Here is a 17,940-nt window from a genome sequence, read left to right as displayed (position 1 = left end):
CATCTCTTTAGTAGTCTCTTTTGTCATTAATTTGCATGACAGCTACCCAGGGGAAAGTACAATGCGTGATTTGGAATAGAGCAACAGCTAAGTGTCTCTGCTTTCTGCCATGACTCCTCAATCTGAGGCCTTAATTCTTGAACAAACTGACTTTGTGAATAAGCAAATAAAATGAATTAAATATGGAGACATTAAGTTCTGGAGAGTGTTTCTTGGTGGGTAGGACATGTGGTATTTGTAAGCTTCTTTATTCACATTATAGATCTCTGACTCAGTAACTTTTGCATTTTGAATGTCGCCATGGGGACATTAATGATTGATTAATTAGGTTTAATGAAAGCACATTGCTTAGAAATTTTGAGTTTCATGAATAAAAGGTAAATATTGAATTTCTTAGATGTTAGTAAAAAAAATAAAAGCATGCATTTCCTGCAATTGGGTTTGTAACTATGTTTTTCAAACAAAATGATGGTGGCATTTATTGAATACTTCAAATTATAGAGTAACTGATAACAGCAAAATGTGATCTTTTACAAATCTGCAAGTGCTAATATTCTTACTCTGTGCCAAGAGTTTAGGAGGAAGAAGAAAAGTGCAGTGGAAATTTTCCAATTAAATCTGTGGATTTTGGCATAATGACTTCCTTCAGCAATTAAAGTGGCATTGTAATGGCTGGCAAAGCTCCGAGATGGGGACACGCAAGCACAAAGCCATTGTAACAGTGCCGTTGTGTTCAGTGTGTGGAATACATGACCTCAGTGCTTCTTGGGGTGGAGGCTGGGCAGTATTCGGCAGTGACTCCTCCCTCTCCCTTTCTCCTTCCTTCCCTCCTTCCCTCCCTCCTCTCCCTCCCTCCCTTCCTCCCTCTTTCTCTCTCTCTGGTTATCATTTTGAAGGAGTGTGAGATCGTAATCCTACAGAGATTCTGTTGGAGCTCATAAAATTGTTCTTTGAAGATGTTGTTTTAGAAGAGACTTCTCTGTTTTTAAGGAATGTTTTTAAAAAAATACATTGGCTCTATTATTATTTTTAAAAGTTATTTCCTTCAAATTCTATTCCATGTCTTTAGACATTTGATAATATTGGCTCAGCTGGTGTTCTGTATTTTCTACTTTGATGAATATTGCTGGATCTTAAACGTTCATAATAAACATATACATGTAAATGACCTCAGCAAATTATTGTTAAATTGAAAATTATCTTGCCTGTTCTTTGTGTTGACATAAAATGCCACTCAGCTGTCTGCCTGGTTGGGAATCAGATATGGGAATGCTTTCTTTCCATGTTATGAATATACGGGGCAATGAGAAATCTTCCTTAAATGGTAGGTAGGAAATGTTCAAAATATTTAATACTTGGGCACTGACAGAGGCTCTGAGAGGAACACAGGGTGAGGGAGTAGACACGTATGCAAACAGAACAGTGTGCAAGTGTGTGTTGAGAGCTTAGAGGCATGTACAGGAGGATTTCAAAGAAGACTTCTCATCGATGTTGAAGGTTGAGTAGGAATTGGCTAGAGGGAGAAGTGGCAGGGGCGGGGGCAGCCCATGAGGGAAGCGTGGCGTGTGCCAGGGCACTGCGTCTGAGAGCACAGAGACAGCCATGAGAAGACAGGGCTTTTTTTCTTTTTCTGCTTTGTTTTCTGTTTGGATTTCATGCCAAGGACAATGAGGAGTCATTTAATGATTTAGTGTTTGGAAATTAAGTGATGGGATTTTTGTTACTGTTGAGGTCGGATTGGGGATGCTCAAATTGGATTTGGGGAAATTAATTGGGAGATTATTATTAACTTATATGAAAGTTGGTGGTACCTGGAGCAGTGACCGAAATGGAGAAGAGAGGATACCTTTAACGGATATTAAGTAGGTAGAATCAGCAGGACTTGGTGACCAGTTTGGAGCATGAAGACAGAGGAAGTTGGAAGACGGATGATCCCCAGGTATTTGGCGTAGCTGACATGTATGGATGCTGATGATGTGGATTATGATTGAGAATGAAGGAGGAGAGACATGTTGGAAAGATGATAATGAGTTGAATTGTGGAAATTGCGTTTGAGACGTCTAAGTAGAGATGTCTAAAGGCTGGTGTGACTTTGGAGACACCTCTGACTTCCGGTACTTGGCTTATCCCTCTGGGGTCCCCTTCTCAACCTCTCAGTTCTGTTTCTTTCAGGGACCCATTAAGTGTTCATATTTTTCAGAGTCCACATTCATCATTCTTCTTCTCTCTTTTCCTATTAATCGATTCTCTTGGCCTCAACTACCTCCTCCATTGATAACTGTCAAATTATTATCTCTAGACAGGACTTTTATCCCAAGTTCCAAGAAGCCTGTGTACTTCTTGTCATCATCCGGATAGTTTCCAGACACCTAAAGATCAACACATCCAGATCTGTCCCTTCATCTTACCCCATTTCTATTACAGTGTAGATAGTCTAATGGTCAAGGGCACAGATGCTAGAGTTAGACTCTCTAGGTTTGAGTCCTAGATCTGTCACGTATTAGCTCTGTGGCTTTGAGAAAATTATGGGACTTTTCTGTGCCTCAGTTTCCTCATCTGTGAAACGAGAATAACAATGGTACCTACCTCATAGGATTGTAATGAGGATCAAATAAGAATGTGCCTGGCACATGATAAACACTATATAAATACCAGCAATAACCAGATCTTCCTGGATTTTCTATTCTCATTGATGGCACCACTATTTAACCAGCTACCCATCCCAGAATGTGAGACTGATCCTCTCTCTCCATCATTTTGTTGCACGTCAGGCAATCACCAAGTCTTGTCCGTTGTACATTCTCTCTGTTGTCTTCTCTCGTTCCCACCATTACTGCCTTGGACTTAACCTTTATCATCTTCCTCCACGCCCTAAACTGGTTAGTGACTGATCTGTCTTTTGTCTTTCCCTTTTTCAACATTCTCTTTATTGTCCCCTAGTAATTTTCCTGAAATGCAAATCCGATCACTTAAAACCCTTTAGTCCTTCTTGTTCTCAGAGGAAAGAAAAAACAAAACAAAACAAAACAAGTGAAGCCCTCGAAGTTCTGCTCCCGCCTCCTTCTCCAGATTCTTCTCCACCTCATTCAGACCTTTCTTTAATGTTTAGCTCCTTAATATTCTGTGTTAATTTGCTCTTTCCTGTCCGCACATCTCGATAGCCTCTGGACTGCCTCCCACCTATGTCTCTCTGGCTACTTCACCAGGCAGAGGAGATCGTTCCATGCTCTGTGCCAAAATATCAAGAACTTAACCCTAGTGCCTGTCGTGCTAATTGTAATCATTTGCATGTCATTCTCCTCTAAGACTGACTAAGACTAAGACTAAGCTTACTTGTCTTTGACTGAATCAGCTACACTGATTAACTCGTTGGAGAGTGTGATTTATGCCTCTCATGTTTAGTCAAGGGTAGATGTCAGACATCTATTTATTGAACAGATCTTCTGGTTAATAATCACTTACATCTATATTGAAGAAAAACATCTCTGTAGTTACTTTATTTGCTCCGAGGGAGAAAATTCCTTCTAGCTTTGTTGATACAGCAAGTGTGCTTTCCTATTTTTGGTTTCCAAAGGTCAGTCACTTCCTCATGGAGCACTAATAATATTTCTTGGTAACTAAGTTTCTGGAAGAGCCAATAAAAAATCTTACCAAGGTGGTCCCTTGCCTGTGGCTTGGGAATTGCTCTCTCGTTTTTGTGCAGGAGCCATGAAGGAGCTTAGCCTTACTGCCTGAAGTCCTGCTGTTAGCACTGTGCAGAATAATGTGTTTTTGAGCTGCATTGAGAGAGAAGAAAGGCATTGGAGTTGTGGCTGCTCTGCGGCATAGAGAAGAGCAAAGCTTCCTCCTGCCTTACAGCCGTTGCAGTCAGCTCATAAGTAAGGCAGTCAGGCAATGGAATGGAATCAGTTTAATCATGGTCAGTCTTCAGATTAGTCTTCTTACTCCTTATATTCAAGGTCCGCCTTGGAGGAAAATGGCATGCAAATTTTCTTTTCGTGTTTATGTATTAGACCATAAAAAAAAAAATGTAGAGTTTAAATCCAAAGTGATACTGAAGGCACAGTCAAGATTTTGTCTGCATTGATTTAGCAAAGTAATTTTCTCATAAGATATACTTAGGGGAAAGAAATCAACCACCTATTGCACAGAAGATAATAAAATTCAAATGGATGAGTGCACTCAGTGGCTCATGAATTATTCATGATTGTTCGTGTCAGTGCCCTGACTCCTCGTTGATGGAGGCGGGAATGAGGACTGAGATTTTCAAAGCAGCTGGTCAACAGGAAGGGACAGTTCAGGTAGGGTCCTAGGCCCCTTGTCTCCAAATCCCATTCTCGAAACATTAAAATCTTGTATGTTATTTTAGATTAGACGGTGCTACAGTATTGGGGAAAATGTACTGTGGCTATATTGTAGCAATATTAATGGGGACAATACTACTTTCTTCTATGGTGTGTGGGTTTTTAGAGTTGCCATATGTTGCATTTCATCTGATCCACAGGATTATCTCACTTTAGTAGCAAAAGCAAATGACGTTTCGGGAGCATTTTGCCCATTCAGTGGTGGAGCTGGGCTCAACGTTGGGTCTTCTGTGTTTCATGGAGAGCTCGCCCCTCAGCTCTCGCAGCAGGAGTGTGCTGGCCACGTGGTTTCCTGCTGCTGGCTGATCAGAATAACGCGGACAGTCAGGATGCCAGATTAGCTGCTCATTCTTCAGAAGAGAGGAGTCCTCTGTAGTGTTTTGTGGCACTTCAGACACTCCCGTGGAGTCAGGGAGACTTCCAAACAGCAAGATTTGGTGACCAAATCTTTTGACTCTGGGTGAGAATGTACGTGTTGGAGAGGGTACGGGCGAGAGCCATGAACGGGGCCAGTAGATGTGAGCGGTGAGAGGCGGGTTTGGTATCTGAATCTGCTTATTCCTCTTCATGCAAAGTTCTGTTTGCCTGATAAAAAAGTAAGGAATTAGATGTATCCCTGGGCTTTCTTTTCAGCCAAATGCATGGTAATTATTTGCTATTTAAAACGTTTCATAATACTGTTTTGTTTTGATGATGTTCAAAAGGATTGTTACTAAAGCTATGTTATAAAATATATGGCCATAACCGTGGGTTGGAACAGATCCCAGCACTAAAGTATCAAATAACTAAACCTCTTTTTTCCTTCTCTCCTTCCTCTTTATTTTTTTTTTTTCTTGATTCCTATAGCACCTGGTCTTCCTAGGCTCTACCTCTTTTTTAAAGAAAGTATTTTATTGATTTGCCAAATGACATCATTCAGAAATTTAAGGCCTGTATATATATTTCTTTGGTATCTACACATCTTCAAACTGCACTTATGGGCTTAATAGCTCAAACAGATGCCCCCAGCTCTTCATTCTGGAGTTTTATTTTCTCTTTATCCATTTGATTCTCAAATTAACTTCTTCCTTTTTGATTCTATGCACAGAGTAGATGCTCTGCTCATTTTGATTAAATTTTAAATGATTATTGAAACCCTCCAAACTAGGAAATATTCTAACATAGTTTTTGGAGAACATTAAAAGAGTAATTATATGTATTCAGATATTTTCCAAAGGAGAGTAGCAGTCTCTCTCTCTCCTGAAACCTGTACCCTCCTTTAGTGATTTTCTATGTCTTTATCTTTCCGTTAGATTTTGAGCTCCTGGTGTCCACCTAATGCAATGCCCATAGCATCTCCTTAGCCCTTCTTAGTTTCTCAGTGAATTTTTTTTTGATGAATAAATGTTTACTTCAGGTGGCATTCTTTAGAGCAAATATGTCTGTAGCTTCGCCATCCTTTACGTTAGTCACACACGGTGCCATTCTAAATGAACTTAGCCCTTGCAGTTAAGGAGCGAAGTCATTAACTCAATTAAGAGGCTGTGCAGTATAATTTCCTCTGTCGGAATTTACACTAGCACTTGCAAAACACATGAGTTGTAGTAGGGGAAATTTTGCTTAATTTTATCCCTGTGACTCTCCATTCCAGAGTATCATTGAGCTAAAGTCTTAGGTTTTGCAGCGTCCTCGCTGGTCTTTACCTATTTCGTTAAGTGGTCGTTCGTCGAAATCCCAACTGCGTTGAAGCTCTGTGCTGCCAATTTCCTACAAAACTCCTAGATGTCCCGTGCTAATATCATCTACTAAATTGTTGAGTAGCACATCCCAACCTGAGGCCAGTGGTTCTCGCACTGACGTGAGCATCCCGATTTCTGAGACTCGTACAAGAGCACAGACGCCACCCATCTACCCCAGGCGTTCTGAATCTGTCGGTTCGGGATGGGTGGTAGGCATCGGTGGCAGTAACCCCTTCTGGTGGCCCTGGAACTATTTCTTGAGAAAAATTGCCATTGGGCAGAGATTTCTTTTGAATGGAATAGTGTGATTTAAAAAAAATGATGATTCTTCTAAAAGTCTGAGGCATTCTAAATGTGTTTAAAAACTGTCTTATTGGCATGTTTATGAATTCTCGTTCGACACTGCAGAATCAGTATGATTTATGTGGCACTGCAGATGTAATTATATCGGACTTTCTTTGCTGCGGTTTTATTGGTCTAGTGTATATTAACATGCCATTTAAACATCTTTATTTATTAAAAACTCCCATTTATCAGGAGTGAGAACAAACAAAACTCAGTTTGCAATATTTTGCTGTTAATGTGTGCATGTACAATATTTATCTCTCCTGGATCCCATATTTTATGTGTGACCTTTTATTGGAGAAAAATTTCAAGCTATTTAAAAGATACAATCTAATGTACGTTTAGTGATGGCTGGTATTCGATAGAACTAATATTGATCTTGAAGCTGCACAGATTACTGAATTTTTTAATTACCAAAAAGAGTTTAAGGATTAATTTCTGCATCAAATGTTTTCTTGAATGCTGATTCTCTGAAAATAAAAATTAACTGAAAGTATACAGTAATGCAAACTTTTATTAATGCCAGCTGTATAAATGAGTGACGTATTCCAGCGAGGTCATTATGATAGTGCACATGTATCAATATTCAGTATAAGGTGTCCCACTCCCTTTATTATTGATTAATTAATTAATTTACTTTTACTTTTGGCAAATACTTCTTTTATAAGATGGGTCTAGCATTCTTTAGACACGGGATGCATTGAAACATTGGGAATTAGGAGAATTATTGTGGAACTTGACTTATACATTTATAGGTGATCAGAATTCTTTAATGCCTTAATCTATTATTTCTTGTGTGTGTTTTTTTTTAGGGACTTTCTCCCTCGAGGGTCAGGCATCGTCACGAGACGGCCTCTTGTGCTACAGCTTGTTAATTCCAAAGCAGGTAATGAATGAGGACGCTTGCCACGCGGGGATCGTTCCTTGTGCCTGGGTGTTGGGTTTTAGCTACAGAAATGTTTCTGTGATGACTTTGCCGTGGGAAGCTACCTACATTTCTCTCCAAATGCTCCCTCCTTCATTGCTCTTTTAATTCTTTTGCTTATATTAAAGGGAAAGCTTCATTTGCATATAGATTTTTAAACATCTACTACTTTTTAATGCCTAGAAAATAATATTTTATCACCATAATTCACTCATATAATTTTATAGTACTGCATAACCACTAATACCACTTTGGTACACTTCCTTCCCGCACGTGTGTGTGTGTGGTGGGAATTTTTTTAAAGTAACAATTCGGCATCTGTCTAATATCTGTATGCATACGTATGCGTATCTATATCTCTGTTGATATCCACAGCCGTGTCTCTATCTGATGTGCTGTGCTTGCCCCTCTCCTTAACACCGTGATAACGTGATAGACAAATGAGCTTTGTTTTCATTCTTATTTCTTCGCAACTGGTGATGTTGAAAGTTTTTCATGTTTATTTGATGTTTATATTTCTTTTTTTGTGAATTGGCTGGAACTAGCCACTGTTCGACGCTCTGGAGATATAGCAGTGACGAGGACCAAGTCTCTGTCCTTCTGGTGATTGATATTCTGGTTATATCATTTTTCATGTGTAGAAGCATTACTCTTTATACATTTACATTTAACAAAAAGTCAATATTTAGCATGATTTTCTTTTTATACTTTTTTTAAAATTTTGTTTTTTATTTATCTGAAATTTATTTTCATTATGCTGGAATAATATTGTCCTGGTCTCCTTAATATTCTATTATATTTCCACAACAATCTATTTCTGAATATCTCTTTGGTTTTATTGTGCCAAAACCAGTTTTACTTTTGTGGGTTTATAATTTGCTTTAATATCTATCTGTCAGGGCTATTGTCCTCTCCCCATTACTTATTTTAGAATAATTTTGCCAAGGCAAAAATATTCCTACTAGAATTTTTTAAACCTATGGATTCGTTGGAGAATATTGTTTATCTTCAGAATATTCACTGTTTTTTTCTAATCCAGGGAACATGCTATATCTTTTCATTTTCTCAAATCTTCTCTATATTTCTCAGTAAAATTCTTGGTGGTCTTTATGTAGCACCCATGCATTTCAATTTAGGGCATTTGTATTTATTTTTTGTAGTTCTTGTGATTTGAATAGTTTTTTTTTTCTCTCATTATATTCTCTAACTCCTCATTGTTGATCTATGTAAAAGCTGCAATTTGTACTTTTAGTTTTTTTAAATTAACCATCTTACTCTACTACATTTGACAGATTAAAATATTTTTATTTGATTCTTCTGGGTTTTTAGTTATATAGTCATTTCATCTGCATTTCTTAATTTATTCAACCAGTACTTATCATGCAAATACTGACATGGCTGAGAAAAGAGACTTATCGACCATGATAGTGATAATCTCCATTGACATGGGGATTTTTGGTGAGTGTTGACATGGGAAAGATTCTCTTGCACGTTGAGCTGTTCTGAGAAGGTACATCACGTGCTTCTTCCTCATACCTTGCTGTCAACAGTCTTGCAAATCTCATCCCTTCTAAGACCCTGGTGGTTCTTTCATCGCTTTTTATTCACGAGTGAGGATCACACTTCTCGCCTCAACTCTCTTTTCATGCCGCATGGACTGGGCCCCAGGCGGTCACTACGTAGGTAATGATCATAGTGAGTAGCTGCCAGTTTTGGTCATTAATTATGTGTCAGCACTGTGTGCTTTGAAGGTATTTTCATTTAATCTTTCTTTATAACCTCCTGAGATAGATATTATGATTCTCATTTTAGAAAAAGAGCCCCAGCAAGGTGAAGCAGTCTGCCCAAGGCCACATAGTTCATAAAAGGGCTGTTATTGGTATCTTTCTGATACTGTTAATATTGTATTTTTAAAATAGGAGACTTGAACTGCTTGCTTTATATTTGCAAGAGACGCTTTATATTTTTATAGGGCATTTACTTATGTAAGGGATCATAAATATGTGAATAGTAAATATGGAAATTATTTGGTTAACTCATAATTATCATCAACTTTCCAATGTAATGCCCACTTATATTATTTTACTGCTTGTCTCCACCTGCTGCTGTATTAGTTGCTAAACCAAGCCAAAAAATTCATTAGAGGCCCTATGGCTTATTCTAGATATATTTTTTTAGGACATTCAGTGCTTAGTACAGAAGAGCATTTCAAGGAATCTCACCGTGTCGTGAGGAAGGTGAGAAAGGTAAAAATTTAAATGATAAGGTCATAGTCCTTTGGACTCAGAGATTTCTGTAGCCGTGGCCTGGGAGGGCAAGAGCTGGACCAGACACTGACGAGGCGTTGGGTGAGGACTACAGTTTCAAGAGCAAGGGAGTCGCTAGGAGTCTTCATAGGACAAGGGGACAGTTTTCAGGGCCTGCGGACTAACCCCAGTGCCATGTCGAAACTGGCTTGGGCCTGCTTCCAAGATCCAAATGCGCACAGAACCTCTCTTCCCGTCTCTGTATTCAGTGACATCGTGCTGGTAGCTTGAAGTTGGTCGTGGTGGGTGTATTTACAGTATGGAAATTGGCAAATGCTGCAAATCAGGACTTTTTTCCCCGAGGACACCAGCTGTTAAACGTTTGTGAGCATGCCGCTGGTTTCCTTCCCAGCACCCGATCTCACTGTTTACTGGTTCAACGGCATGTCAGACTGAGAAGCAAATGTGCCTGCATGTCATATTTTTGATGAACTACTGAGTACTGTTGAAAGTGTCATTGCTTTAAGAAGTGATCCGTTGGGAATTTGACATGCGCCCTGGAGGAGAGCTGGTTTTTTAAGACATCACAATCCAAGTCGCTTTTTGCGTTAAAAGTTACTGTTAAGTACAGGCTGTAGGTCACGGTTAAGGACAAAAGGTTCTGTCTCCTGGAGAATATTACTATGTTAAGATATTTCTCAAAATGCTGTTATGTTGCCTCACTCTCCTTTATTTCAATGACATTAATGTAAGAAATGAAGATATTCAACATTAGAAATTACAAAATGGGTAATTAAAGGCAATTGTTCAATTACAGAAGTATTCTTTCGTGGGAGATTCCTCTTTTCACACGTGTCAACTATATTATTAATTCATCGAATTAGATTTCCCACATTTGAATCTCATCTACTTCTCAATGTCATATATGTTTGTATTTTAACACTTGCGTATGACTCGTAATTTATTAGTGAATTATTACTATTCAGTATTTTGGGTCTTCGGTTGGAGTTGCTGTAAATGACCATTGCAAATAAAGATGCTCAGTAACAGAAGTCAGAAACCTTGTTTTATAGGCACCGGACGACCCGCAGGATGAGGTGGAGACAAAGTTCAGGCAGCGGCTCTGAGAAGCAGCGGGCTGGCTCGTAAGGGTGGTGAACCTCGGGTTTGGAGCGAGGGGCGCTTCGCCGACATGGTTTGTCTTTATGTCAGCATGTAGATGACACTGTGCGTCTAGGTGGAACTGAGCCGAAGGGCGTTTGAAGACGTTGCTTTCTTACCGCGATAGTCAGGGAGTTTCTAGAGAAAAATGTCCCCTTTTCACGGGTGAGCTCTTTTCAAGAAGTTTTTATTAGTTAGACTTTAAATCCTGATTTATGTGCAATTACCAGGCTTCATAAATTAGACTAAGAGCTATTAGTGGGAACATTCAAGAATTATTTTGAATCACAACATCGAAAATATTTTAAAACGACGGATCTCATTTTGTTTTACATTTAAATATTTGAAGTTAATTAAAATTGATATTTTAGCATAAGATAGTCTGTTTTCGCAGAGGACTAAATGTTTATTTTCTTTTCATTATAACAAGTTGACCTCATGGTAAAAACAGATGTGACTCAGAAAACATTCTTTCTTAAGGACAGCTTTGACCTTGTTCTGCTCCAGCTCTGGTTCCCTGTTGCTTTCCATGTAAAGGGCAGGTTACCGTATCAAGTGCAGTTTCATAGTTTAAAGTCCCTTGAATACAGTTATTCTGAAACTTTTTGTGTGCATAAGATTCCCAGGGATTCCCAGGCATCATTCCCCAGACGTTTGCTTCAGTAGATCTGGGGTGGCGCTTAGGGAGCTAGTAGCATTTTTAAAGCACCACTGCCAGGTAAAAAGTTCATTAAAGCTGTTGGTCTTTGAGTCACGCTGAGCAGCCTTCTTAAGTTTCATCTAATTCTTCCACTGTTTTCTTTTTCTAGATTCCTTCCCTTCTTTTTAATAGGCGCCTTTTGTTGAGAAATTACCTACCATTTAAAAAAATCGTCTAACTCTTTGGTCATCGTGCAGTCTGGGCACTGGGCTTTAACTGCAGCGGGCATCACTCCGGGCCGAGGTGTCTTCTGCTGCCGCCAGGCATCTGGCTTGGGCACCAGCACATTCGGGCCTGGTGTTTCAAGTGCCTAAGGATCTTTTTTTCATTTTTTTCTGCTTTATTTAGATATAATTAACATATAACGTTGTGTAAGTTTAAGGTGTGTAGTGTAATGATTTGATAGATGTATGTCCTAGGATCTTCGTAGCCTCTCAGGAGCTGAGATTCTGATGATACCTGGTTTTTCGTTACATAACTGGCTTATCTCCCAGGCAGACGCTCAGAGGAAAACCCACCTGGCTGAAATCTCTAACCGCAAGTGCCTATCCGCTGGGTCCCTCCTCCTTGATTTCCCATAAATTCCGGGAATTCCCATTGACTCCATGGAACGTCGCATAGTTATCAAGAACATAGTTTTAGTTCTGGAAAACATAACTATTAAAAATCTGTTAGGGTCTATTTGGGGAGGATGTGGACAGTGGGTTGTTGGTTTTTCCAGGGAGTTTGAGGATCATGGGCATAGGAGGGATCAAGGGATTCATTTTTCTGGAGAATGCTTGGGTTATTATTCCTTGAATATTGGACATTTAGTAAATAAATGAACTTGCAAAGGTCCTGGGTGGGACAGCATTCTTGTTAAATGGATAGAGACGTAGAGGCCATCCACATGTATTAAGGTAAGACTCTGTCCAAATATTCCCACATTTATAACGGATTTCATTGAGAGGTAAAATGGTTTTCTTTCAGGATTCTTATAAATCTTGTTTTTGAGGGGAAAAAGATAATTTCTACTATCTGGGACTTTTTGTCCAGACCTACTTTAAATCTGGTTTAACTGTATTTTCCAGGTCATTGTTTTTAATATTTGCATAGCTCAAGAAATACGGCTTAGCTCTATTTTATGCTTGGTTTTCGGGATGGCTCTATCTCTCCCTCTTTCTCCCTCCCTCTGTTCCTCTTTCCTTCCTTCGTTCCTTCCTTCTTTTTTTCTGACAACTTTCTGAAACTTTTTTTTACCACTTTTCTTTTGTTACCCTTTTTTCTTAGCTTGAAGATTGACTACACATGTATTAACAGACTTAGAATGTCTATTCACTCAGTTATATACCTTCTAAAACGAAGTCCAGAGCAATTTTTACTCAACTCAAAATTTTGAGAAATGTTAAAGAGCCATTCTAAGCAAAACTGACCCAAATTTTATTTCTTCACAATTAGGTGACTGCCCTTGAACACCACATACATTTCCATTTAGGAAGAAATGACTAAAATAAAGGTATTTCTCCTCAAATAGAATGAAATAATATATTTCAATAGAATTACCACTACTAATTGAGAGGGTAAGATGACTTGAGTTGGTATTAATTTTTTTTTTTTCAGGTCTGTTTGTCTCTATTCTATTTTAGGAGAAGGTATTGAGGCTTGTATCTGCCTCAAGTTCCAAGACCAAAAATTACTGACTGTCGACCTGTATGGTCCATCTAATGTCTGCTTAAAGAGGTTGGAAGAAAAGGAGATATCCAGTTCCTTAACTTTGGACTTCACTTTCTCCCCACTCCCATTAAAAAAAAAAAAAAAAGATTGTCTTGAAATAATCGATATTGAAGAGGACTAAAGGATAAGCTTTAGAGTTATAAATATCTATGTAGCTCTGAGAGGAGGAGGTGTGAATTTATTGTAAGAAAATGAATAGACTTGTTTTCCATCAAGCCCATGGCTATAGTCGACTAACACTACTCACCCACCCCTTCCACCCTTATTGTTTCTCCTGTTGCAGATCACAGGTGTCCCCTGTATTTGCTTTTGTGGGATGAGTGGAGGAGTCTGGAATGCATTTTCTCTGCCCTTTCTTCCTCGGCGGGCTATGCTTTATCTTGACTACTGCCACAGCCTGCATTCTTCTCTCTTGAAAACACTGACTTCAGTATTCACCTGACTGGCAGGTGGAGAGGGATGAACCGGTTACCTTCTCTGTTTAAGGCCATGGCCTACAGGGGTAGGAAATTGGTTGTTCTGTTGTCTGGACAGCATACCGGCGGACCATAGTGGAGCTGTTCTGCTGTTGACAAGATGGTTTTGTACTAACTGAAGGTGTTGTTTTACAAAGAGAGCGAAACTCATATTAAGTACTTTTCAAGTGATTGTGTTAGTTTAATATTAACAGTCTCCTGCAGGCCTGGTGAAATTTCTTCTCATTATTTTCCCAAAGTGCGTTTGGTAAATTTTTGTCTTCATGCTGTCGTATCGGTTCATTTATTCAGCAGAATTTGAATGCCTGCAGTATGCCACACAACAGAGAACTTGCTAGTTTGTACCTGCATTCCCTGTTTCTTCAGTTGTCACTCTCATTTTGGCAAACATAAAGAGACCTAACTTTTTAAAACCTCTGAATAAGTAACACATCTGGATGGAATTGCCTCTCTCCAGTTTTTATCTCTCCTTTATCTAGGAATTTGGGGTCATGCAATACTTTACAAAGTAATGGGATTTACGGAGCACACATCTCTCTGGAAGGCATGTCAAAAGCAATTTGAGAGTCTCTGTGTGTGCGTCTCATATCTCAGGCATGTGGACTGTGATTTCCAGTTTAAACATCCATTTGCCCCGTCCCTCTCATTCCTCATCAGAACCCTTTTTTTCCTTGGCATATATGTGATGTGTCTAACTCTCGTTGTTATATCATTTTAATGTTTCATGTTGCCATGTTTGTGTCTACCAATGTCCATATTAAACTCAGTGCAGGCTTTTCCTCGACCAAGTTTCAGTGGATGATTCAGAGTAAACATAAATATTCTTAAATGTAATGCAGGTTGTCGTCTAAATTGTTGCTAGCTCTTAAATAAATCTTTTGTTTTGTATCTCTGCTATCGAGATTGTTCAGTTTGGGTATTCATAAAAGTAAACGCATAAAGAATACTTGTTCAACAGTTTATTGAGCACATTTTCTCATGTGAAAGCTATTTCCTTAGGTTACAAAGACACCACGCAGTGACACCTGTCAGAAGTGAGATAAGCGGGGTGAGGAGCGGATACCTGTTACTCTGATGGCAGCGGTGGTGGACAGGTGGGGTCTGAGTGGTTTCTGGGAAAGGGGGCTGCGTTTGGACTCAGGCTTCATTTCTTCTCTTTATGCCTCTAGCTTTACCCTCGGCTTCAAAAGAATTGTAATGATAATTGTGTGTGTGTGTGTGTGTGTGTGTGCGCGCGCGCTATACTATCATCAGTTTAATCTCTTAGAGCTGGTTTTGTGTATATGTATGTTGGGAAAAGGGATATACATTATTTATCCATTAAGGCTTCTCACTTTTAAATAGTTTTTAAAAAGTATTGCTCGCAATTTAAATGGTTTTAATGTTCTCATTACAGGCTGAGAAAAATCAGTATTTCACAGCAAAGACTGGATCTCTTTTGTTTGACTTTATTTTCAAAAGCTTATCAATGATAATTTTAGGTATGTTAATAACAATAGCTCTCTTCAGTGTTCGTGTAGAATTTCAAGATGTAGCTGAGCTTAAGTAATTAAGTAGTTAAGCAAATTAAATTTGTTTTTCTGGTCCCAAAAGGCTGGATCTATCTATATTCATTTTTACTCCTTATGTTATGTCATCTCTCCTGGGTACCCAAATTTCTGTGTCCTCTTAGCACCTCCAAAGCCTTTCTGGGGGCATCTGATAAGTTCATTTACACTCAGATACAAGGAACTGATACAGTTTAAAGTGTTAATATCCCAAAGGTCTTTCCATTTTAACAGAAAAAAAAACGGGAAACCTTACATTATAGGCAATCTCTACTGGTGGAGTTTTCTTGTGGGAGGGGGAAGGTCTTTGTTTATTTGTTTGTTTGTTTTTAATCTGTAGGCATTTTTTAAGCCACCTGAGTGGCTGCAGGTATGCTTCTACCCCTTCAGGTTAGCGCCTGAAGGTAATTCCATCTTCAGTAAGTTCAGAATGCTTTATAAATTATTTCTAATCTTTAAAACACTGTAATGTAGTGAACAGACAACATGTCAATCTGTTTGACAGCTGATGAAACAAATGCAACATTTTAGAAAGTAAAATAACGTATTTGAAAACACTTGGAAAAGTGTTAATGCATTATACAAACAATTTTTTATCAGTAAACTGCTTCAGACTTGACAATTGAAGCAGTCTCACTAAATTTTTAATCAAGGTGCTAATTTATAATGGATAAGGAAACTAGGAGAAGTTAATACTGAGATGTTTTAAGAATGAGCTGGGCTAAGAACTCTGATATTTCTTGATTCGAGTGCCTAAGATAGACCATCATTTTCATTTTTTAGGGTTCTGGGCATGGAAGGGTAAAATGATAGACTGTCAAATGACCAATGCCAAGGTGAAAATGTCCACATTACATATATAAGTTCACATTTGAATGGGCTTCTCATTGATCTGATCAGTTCGAGAGAGGAAAAAGGAAGGCAGCTCTTCACTGATAACATGGGCAATCGACAGAAGTGCTGCCAAGGGAAACAGCGCCCGTGTGCTCCTGGTTCTGCTGGAAGCCCTGTCCACAGACTTCCTCAAGCAGACGGGCTTCCTGGAGGCGCCAGGTTCCTAAATGGCATGCTGACCAAAACGCTAACTGACTCTGGGGCTTAAAGCAGAATCTAGATAGAGGAAGTACTAAGGTCAAGATTTTGTAAATTACAACTAAATCATGAAAACTATTTTACTTCCTAGTATTCAGGCTTTCAAGAGTTCTGAAAATCTGCAGTATTATGTGACTTCCTCAATTATGTAATTTGTTTAGGTATATTGGCTAGGAAGTGAAAATGTAGCAACCTCGCTTAGATTTTATCTGATTTTTATATTAGAGAGAATATTCCTACCTGTTATGATTTTTTTCAGAAGAGAAAAGCAGTAAAGTTACTAAAAATCCTAAGTCATTTTATTTTTTTTTAATTGTAGGGAAATCTTAACAATTTGCTGATTTTATGAAATAAATAGCTGCCCCATTCATAAAAGATTATTAATATGGGAAATTGTAAATATGTTTTAAATATTCTAAGATATTGCTAATTGTACAAGAATAGAAGCACATACTAATACTACTCTACTTTTAGCTAAAATGTTGGAAAACATAAGCACATTTCAGAACAGAAAGGCGAGTAGATGACAGATGAAGCTTTTAGAATGCAAAGCATTGCATGTAAAATATTTCCTACTGATACTTAGTCTAGTTTTAGCTAAGTGTGTGAATTGACGTGCTAGATGTGGGACAGGAATCCGTAGTTGCCAGGGGTCGCATGTGCAGAGTGGAGCCTGCCAGGACAGGTATAAGGAGGGGTGGCAGAGATGCCCATGAAAAGATGCTCAACTTCATTAGTCACTAGGGAAATGCAAATAAAAACCAGAGGACGATATCACTATACACCTATCAGAATGTCTAGAATTAGAAAGACGAACCATACAAAGTGTCGACTAGAGCGTGGAGGACCTGGAACTCCCACACACTCTCGGTGTCTGATGTAAAATGCTATGACCACTTTGGAAAAAGCTCGCAGAAGGGACTTCGCGGCCTACATAATCATGTGAGTCAATCACTCATAGTAAATTGCTTTATAAAAATCTGTTTACCTACATCCTACTGGTTCTGTTCCTCTGGAGAACCTCGACTAATATAACAGTATGTCAATTATAGCTCAGTAAGGCTGTCAAAAATATTGTATGTCCATTTACCTAATTGCTCTGAATTTGTGGCCTAGTCCTACGCAGAACCTGCTGCTTGTCTTTTGGGGGTCAGGGGGAGGAGGGCATGCCATGCCATTCTGCTCACGCTTTGATTTCTGTGCTGGTTCCCAAAGATGTTAGATAGTAAACTTGGAGTGACTAGTCACACACACACTTTCCCAAGGTTAAATCTTTAAGATATTGTAAACTCTACTAGACTCATATTTGCTTTATTGGTTTTAATGATCCTGGTGATTCTGTCCTGTTCTTTTACTTAAAACATGATGACTCCTCTGAAAGAACTCACGTTTTGATCTCAAGGCAGGAAAATGTTGCAAATCTCATTTCTCTACCTCTTTTGGTGAGTGTAGGACTTGGTGCCTCCTTGGTTATCAACTGGTAAAGCATTAAAATAGAAATCGGACTTTGAAATATTTTACATGCAGTGCTTGCATTCTAAATGCCTCATTTGCCATCTACTTGTCTTTCTGTTCCTGAAGTGTGCTTATGTTTTCCAAAGGTCTGATTTGTTTGTGAAGAAATGTATTTCTGAATATGCAGATTTCCAAAAA

General features: G+C 38.7%; 1 protein-coding gene across 14 annotated transcripts in view; it reads left to right on the top strand.

The window, feature by feature from the left end:
* DNM3 (dynamin 3) overlaps positions 1 to 17,940 on the top strand; it is a 374,186-nt gene that overhangs the window by 44,124 nt on the left and 312,122 nt on the right. For all 14 annotated transcript variants that reach the window (XM_039881487.1, XM_039881489.1, XM_039881478.1 and 11 more), the window contains exon 2: positions 7,240 to 7,313. In XM_039881487.1, coding sequence (XP_039737421.1) covers positions 7,240 to 7,313 — 74 coding nt within the window. The remainder of the gene's footprint in view (positions 1 to 7,239; positions 7,314 to 17,940) is intronic.

Source organism: Pteropus medius, unplaced genomic scaffold (genome assembly GCF_902729225.1).
Source record: "Pteropus medius unplaced genomic scaffold, Ma_sr-lr_union100, whole genome shotgun sequence".
NCBI lineage: Eukaryota > Metazoa > Chordata > Mammalia > Chiroptera > Pteropodidae > Pteropus > Pteropus medius.
The sequence above is the reverse complement of the archived record's forward strand: the minus strand, read 5'-3'. Positions and strand labels throughout refer to the sequence as shown.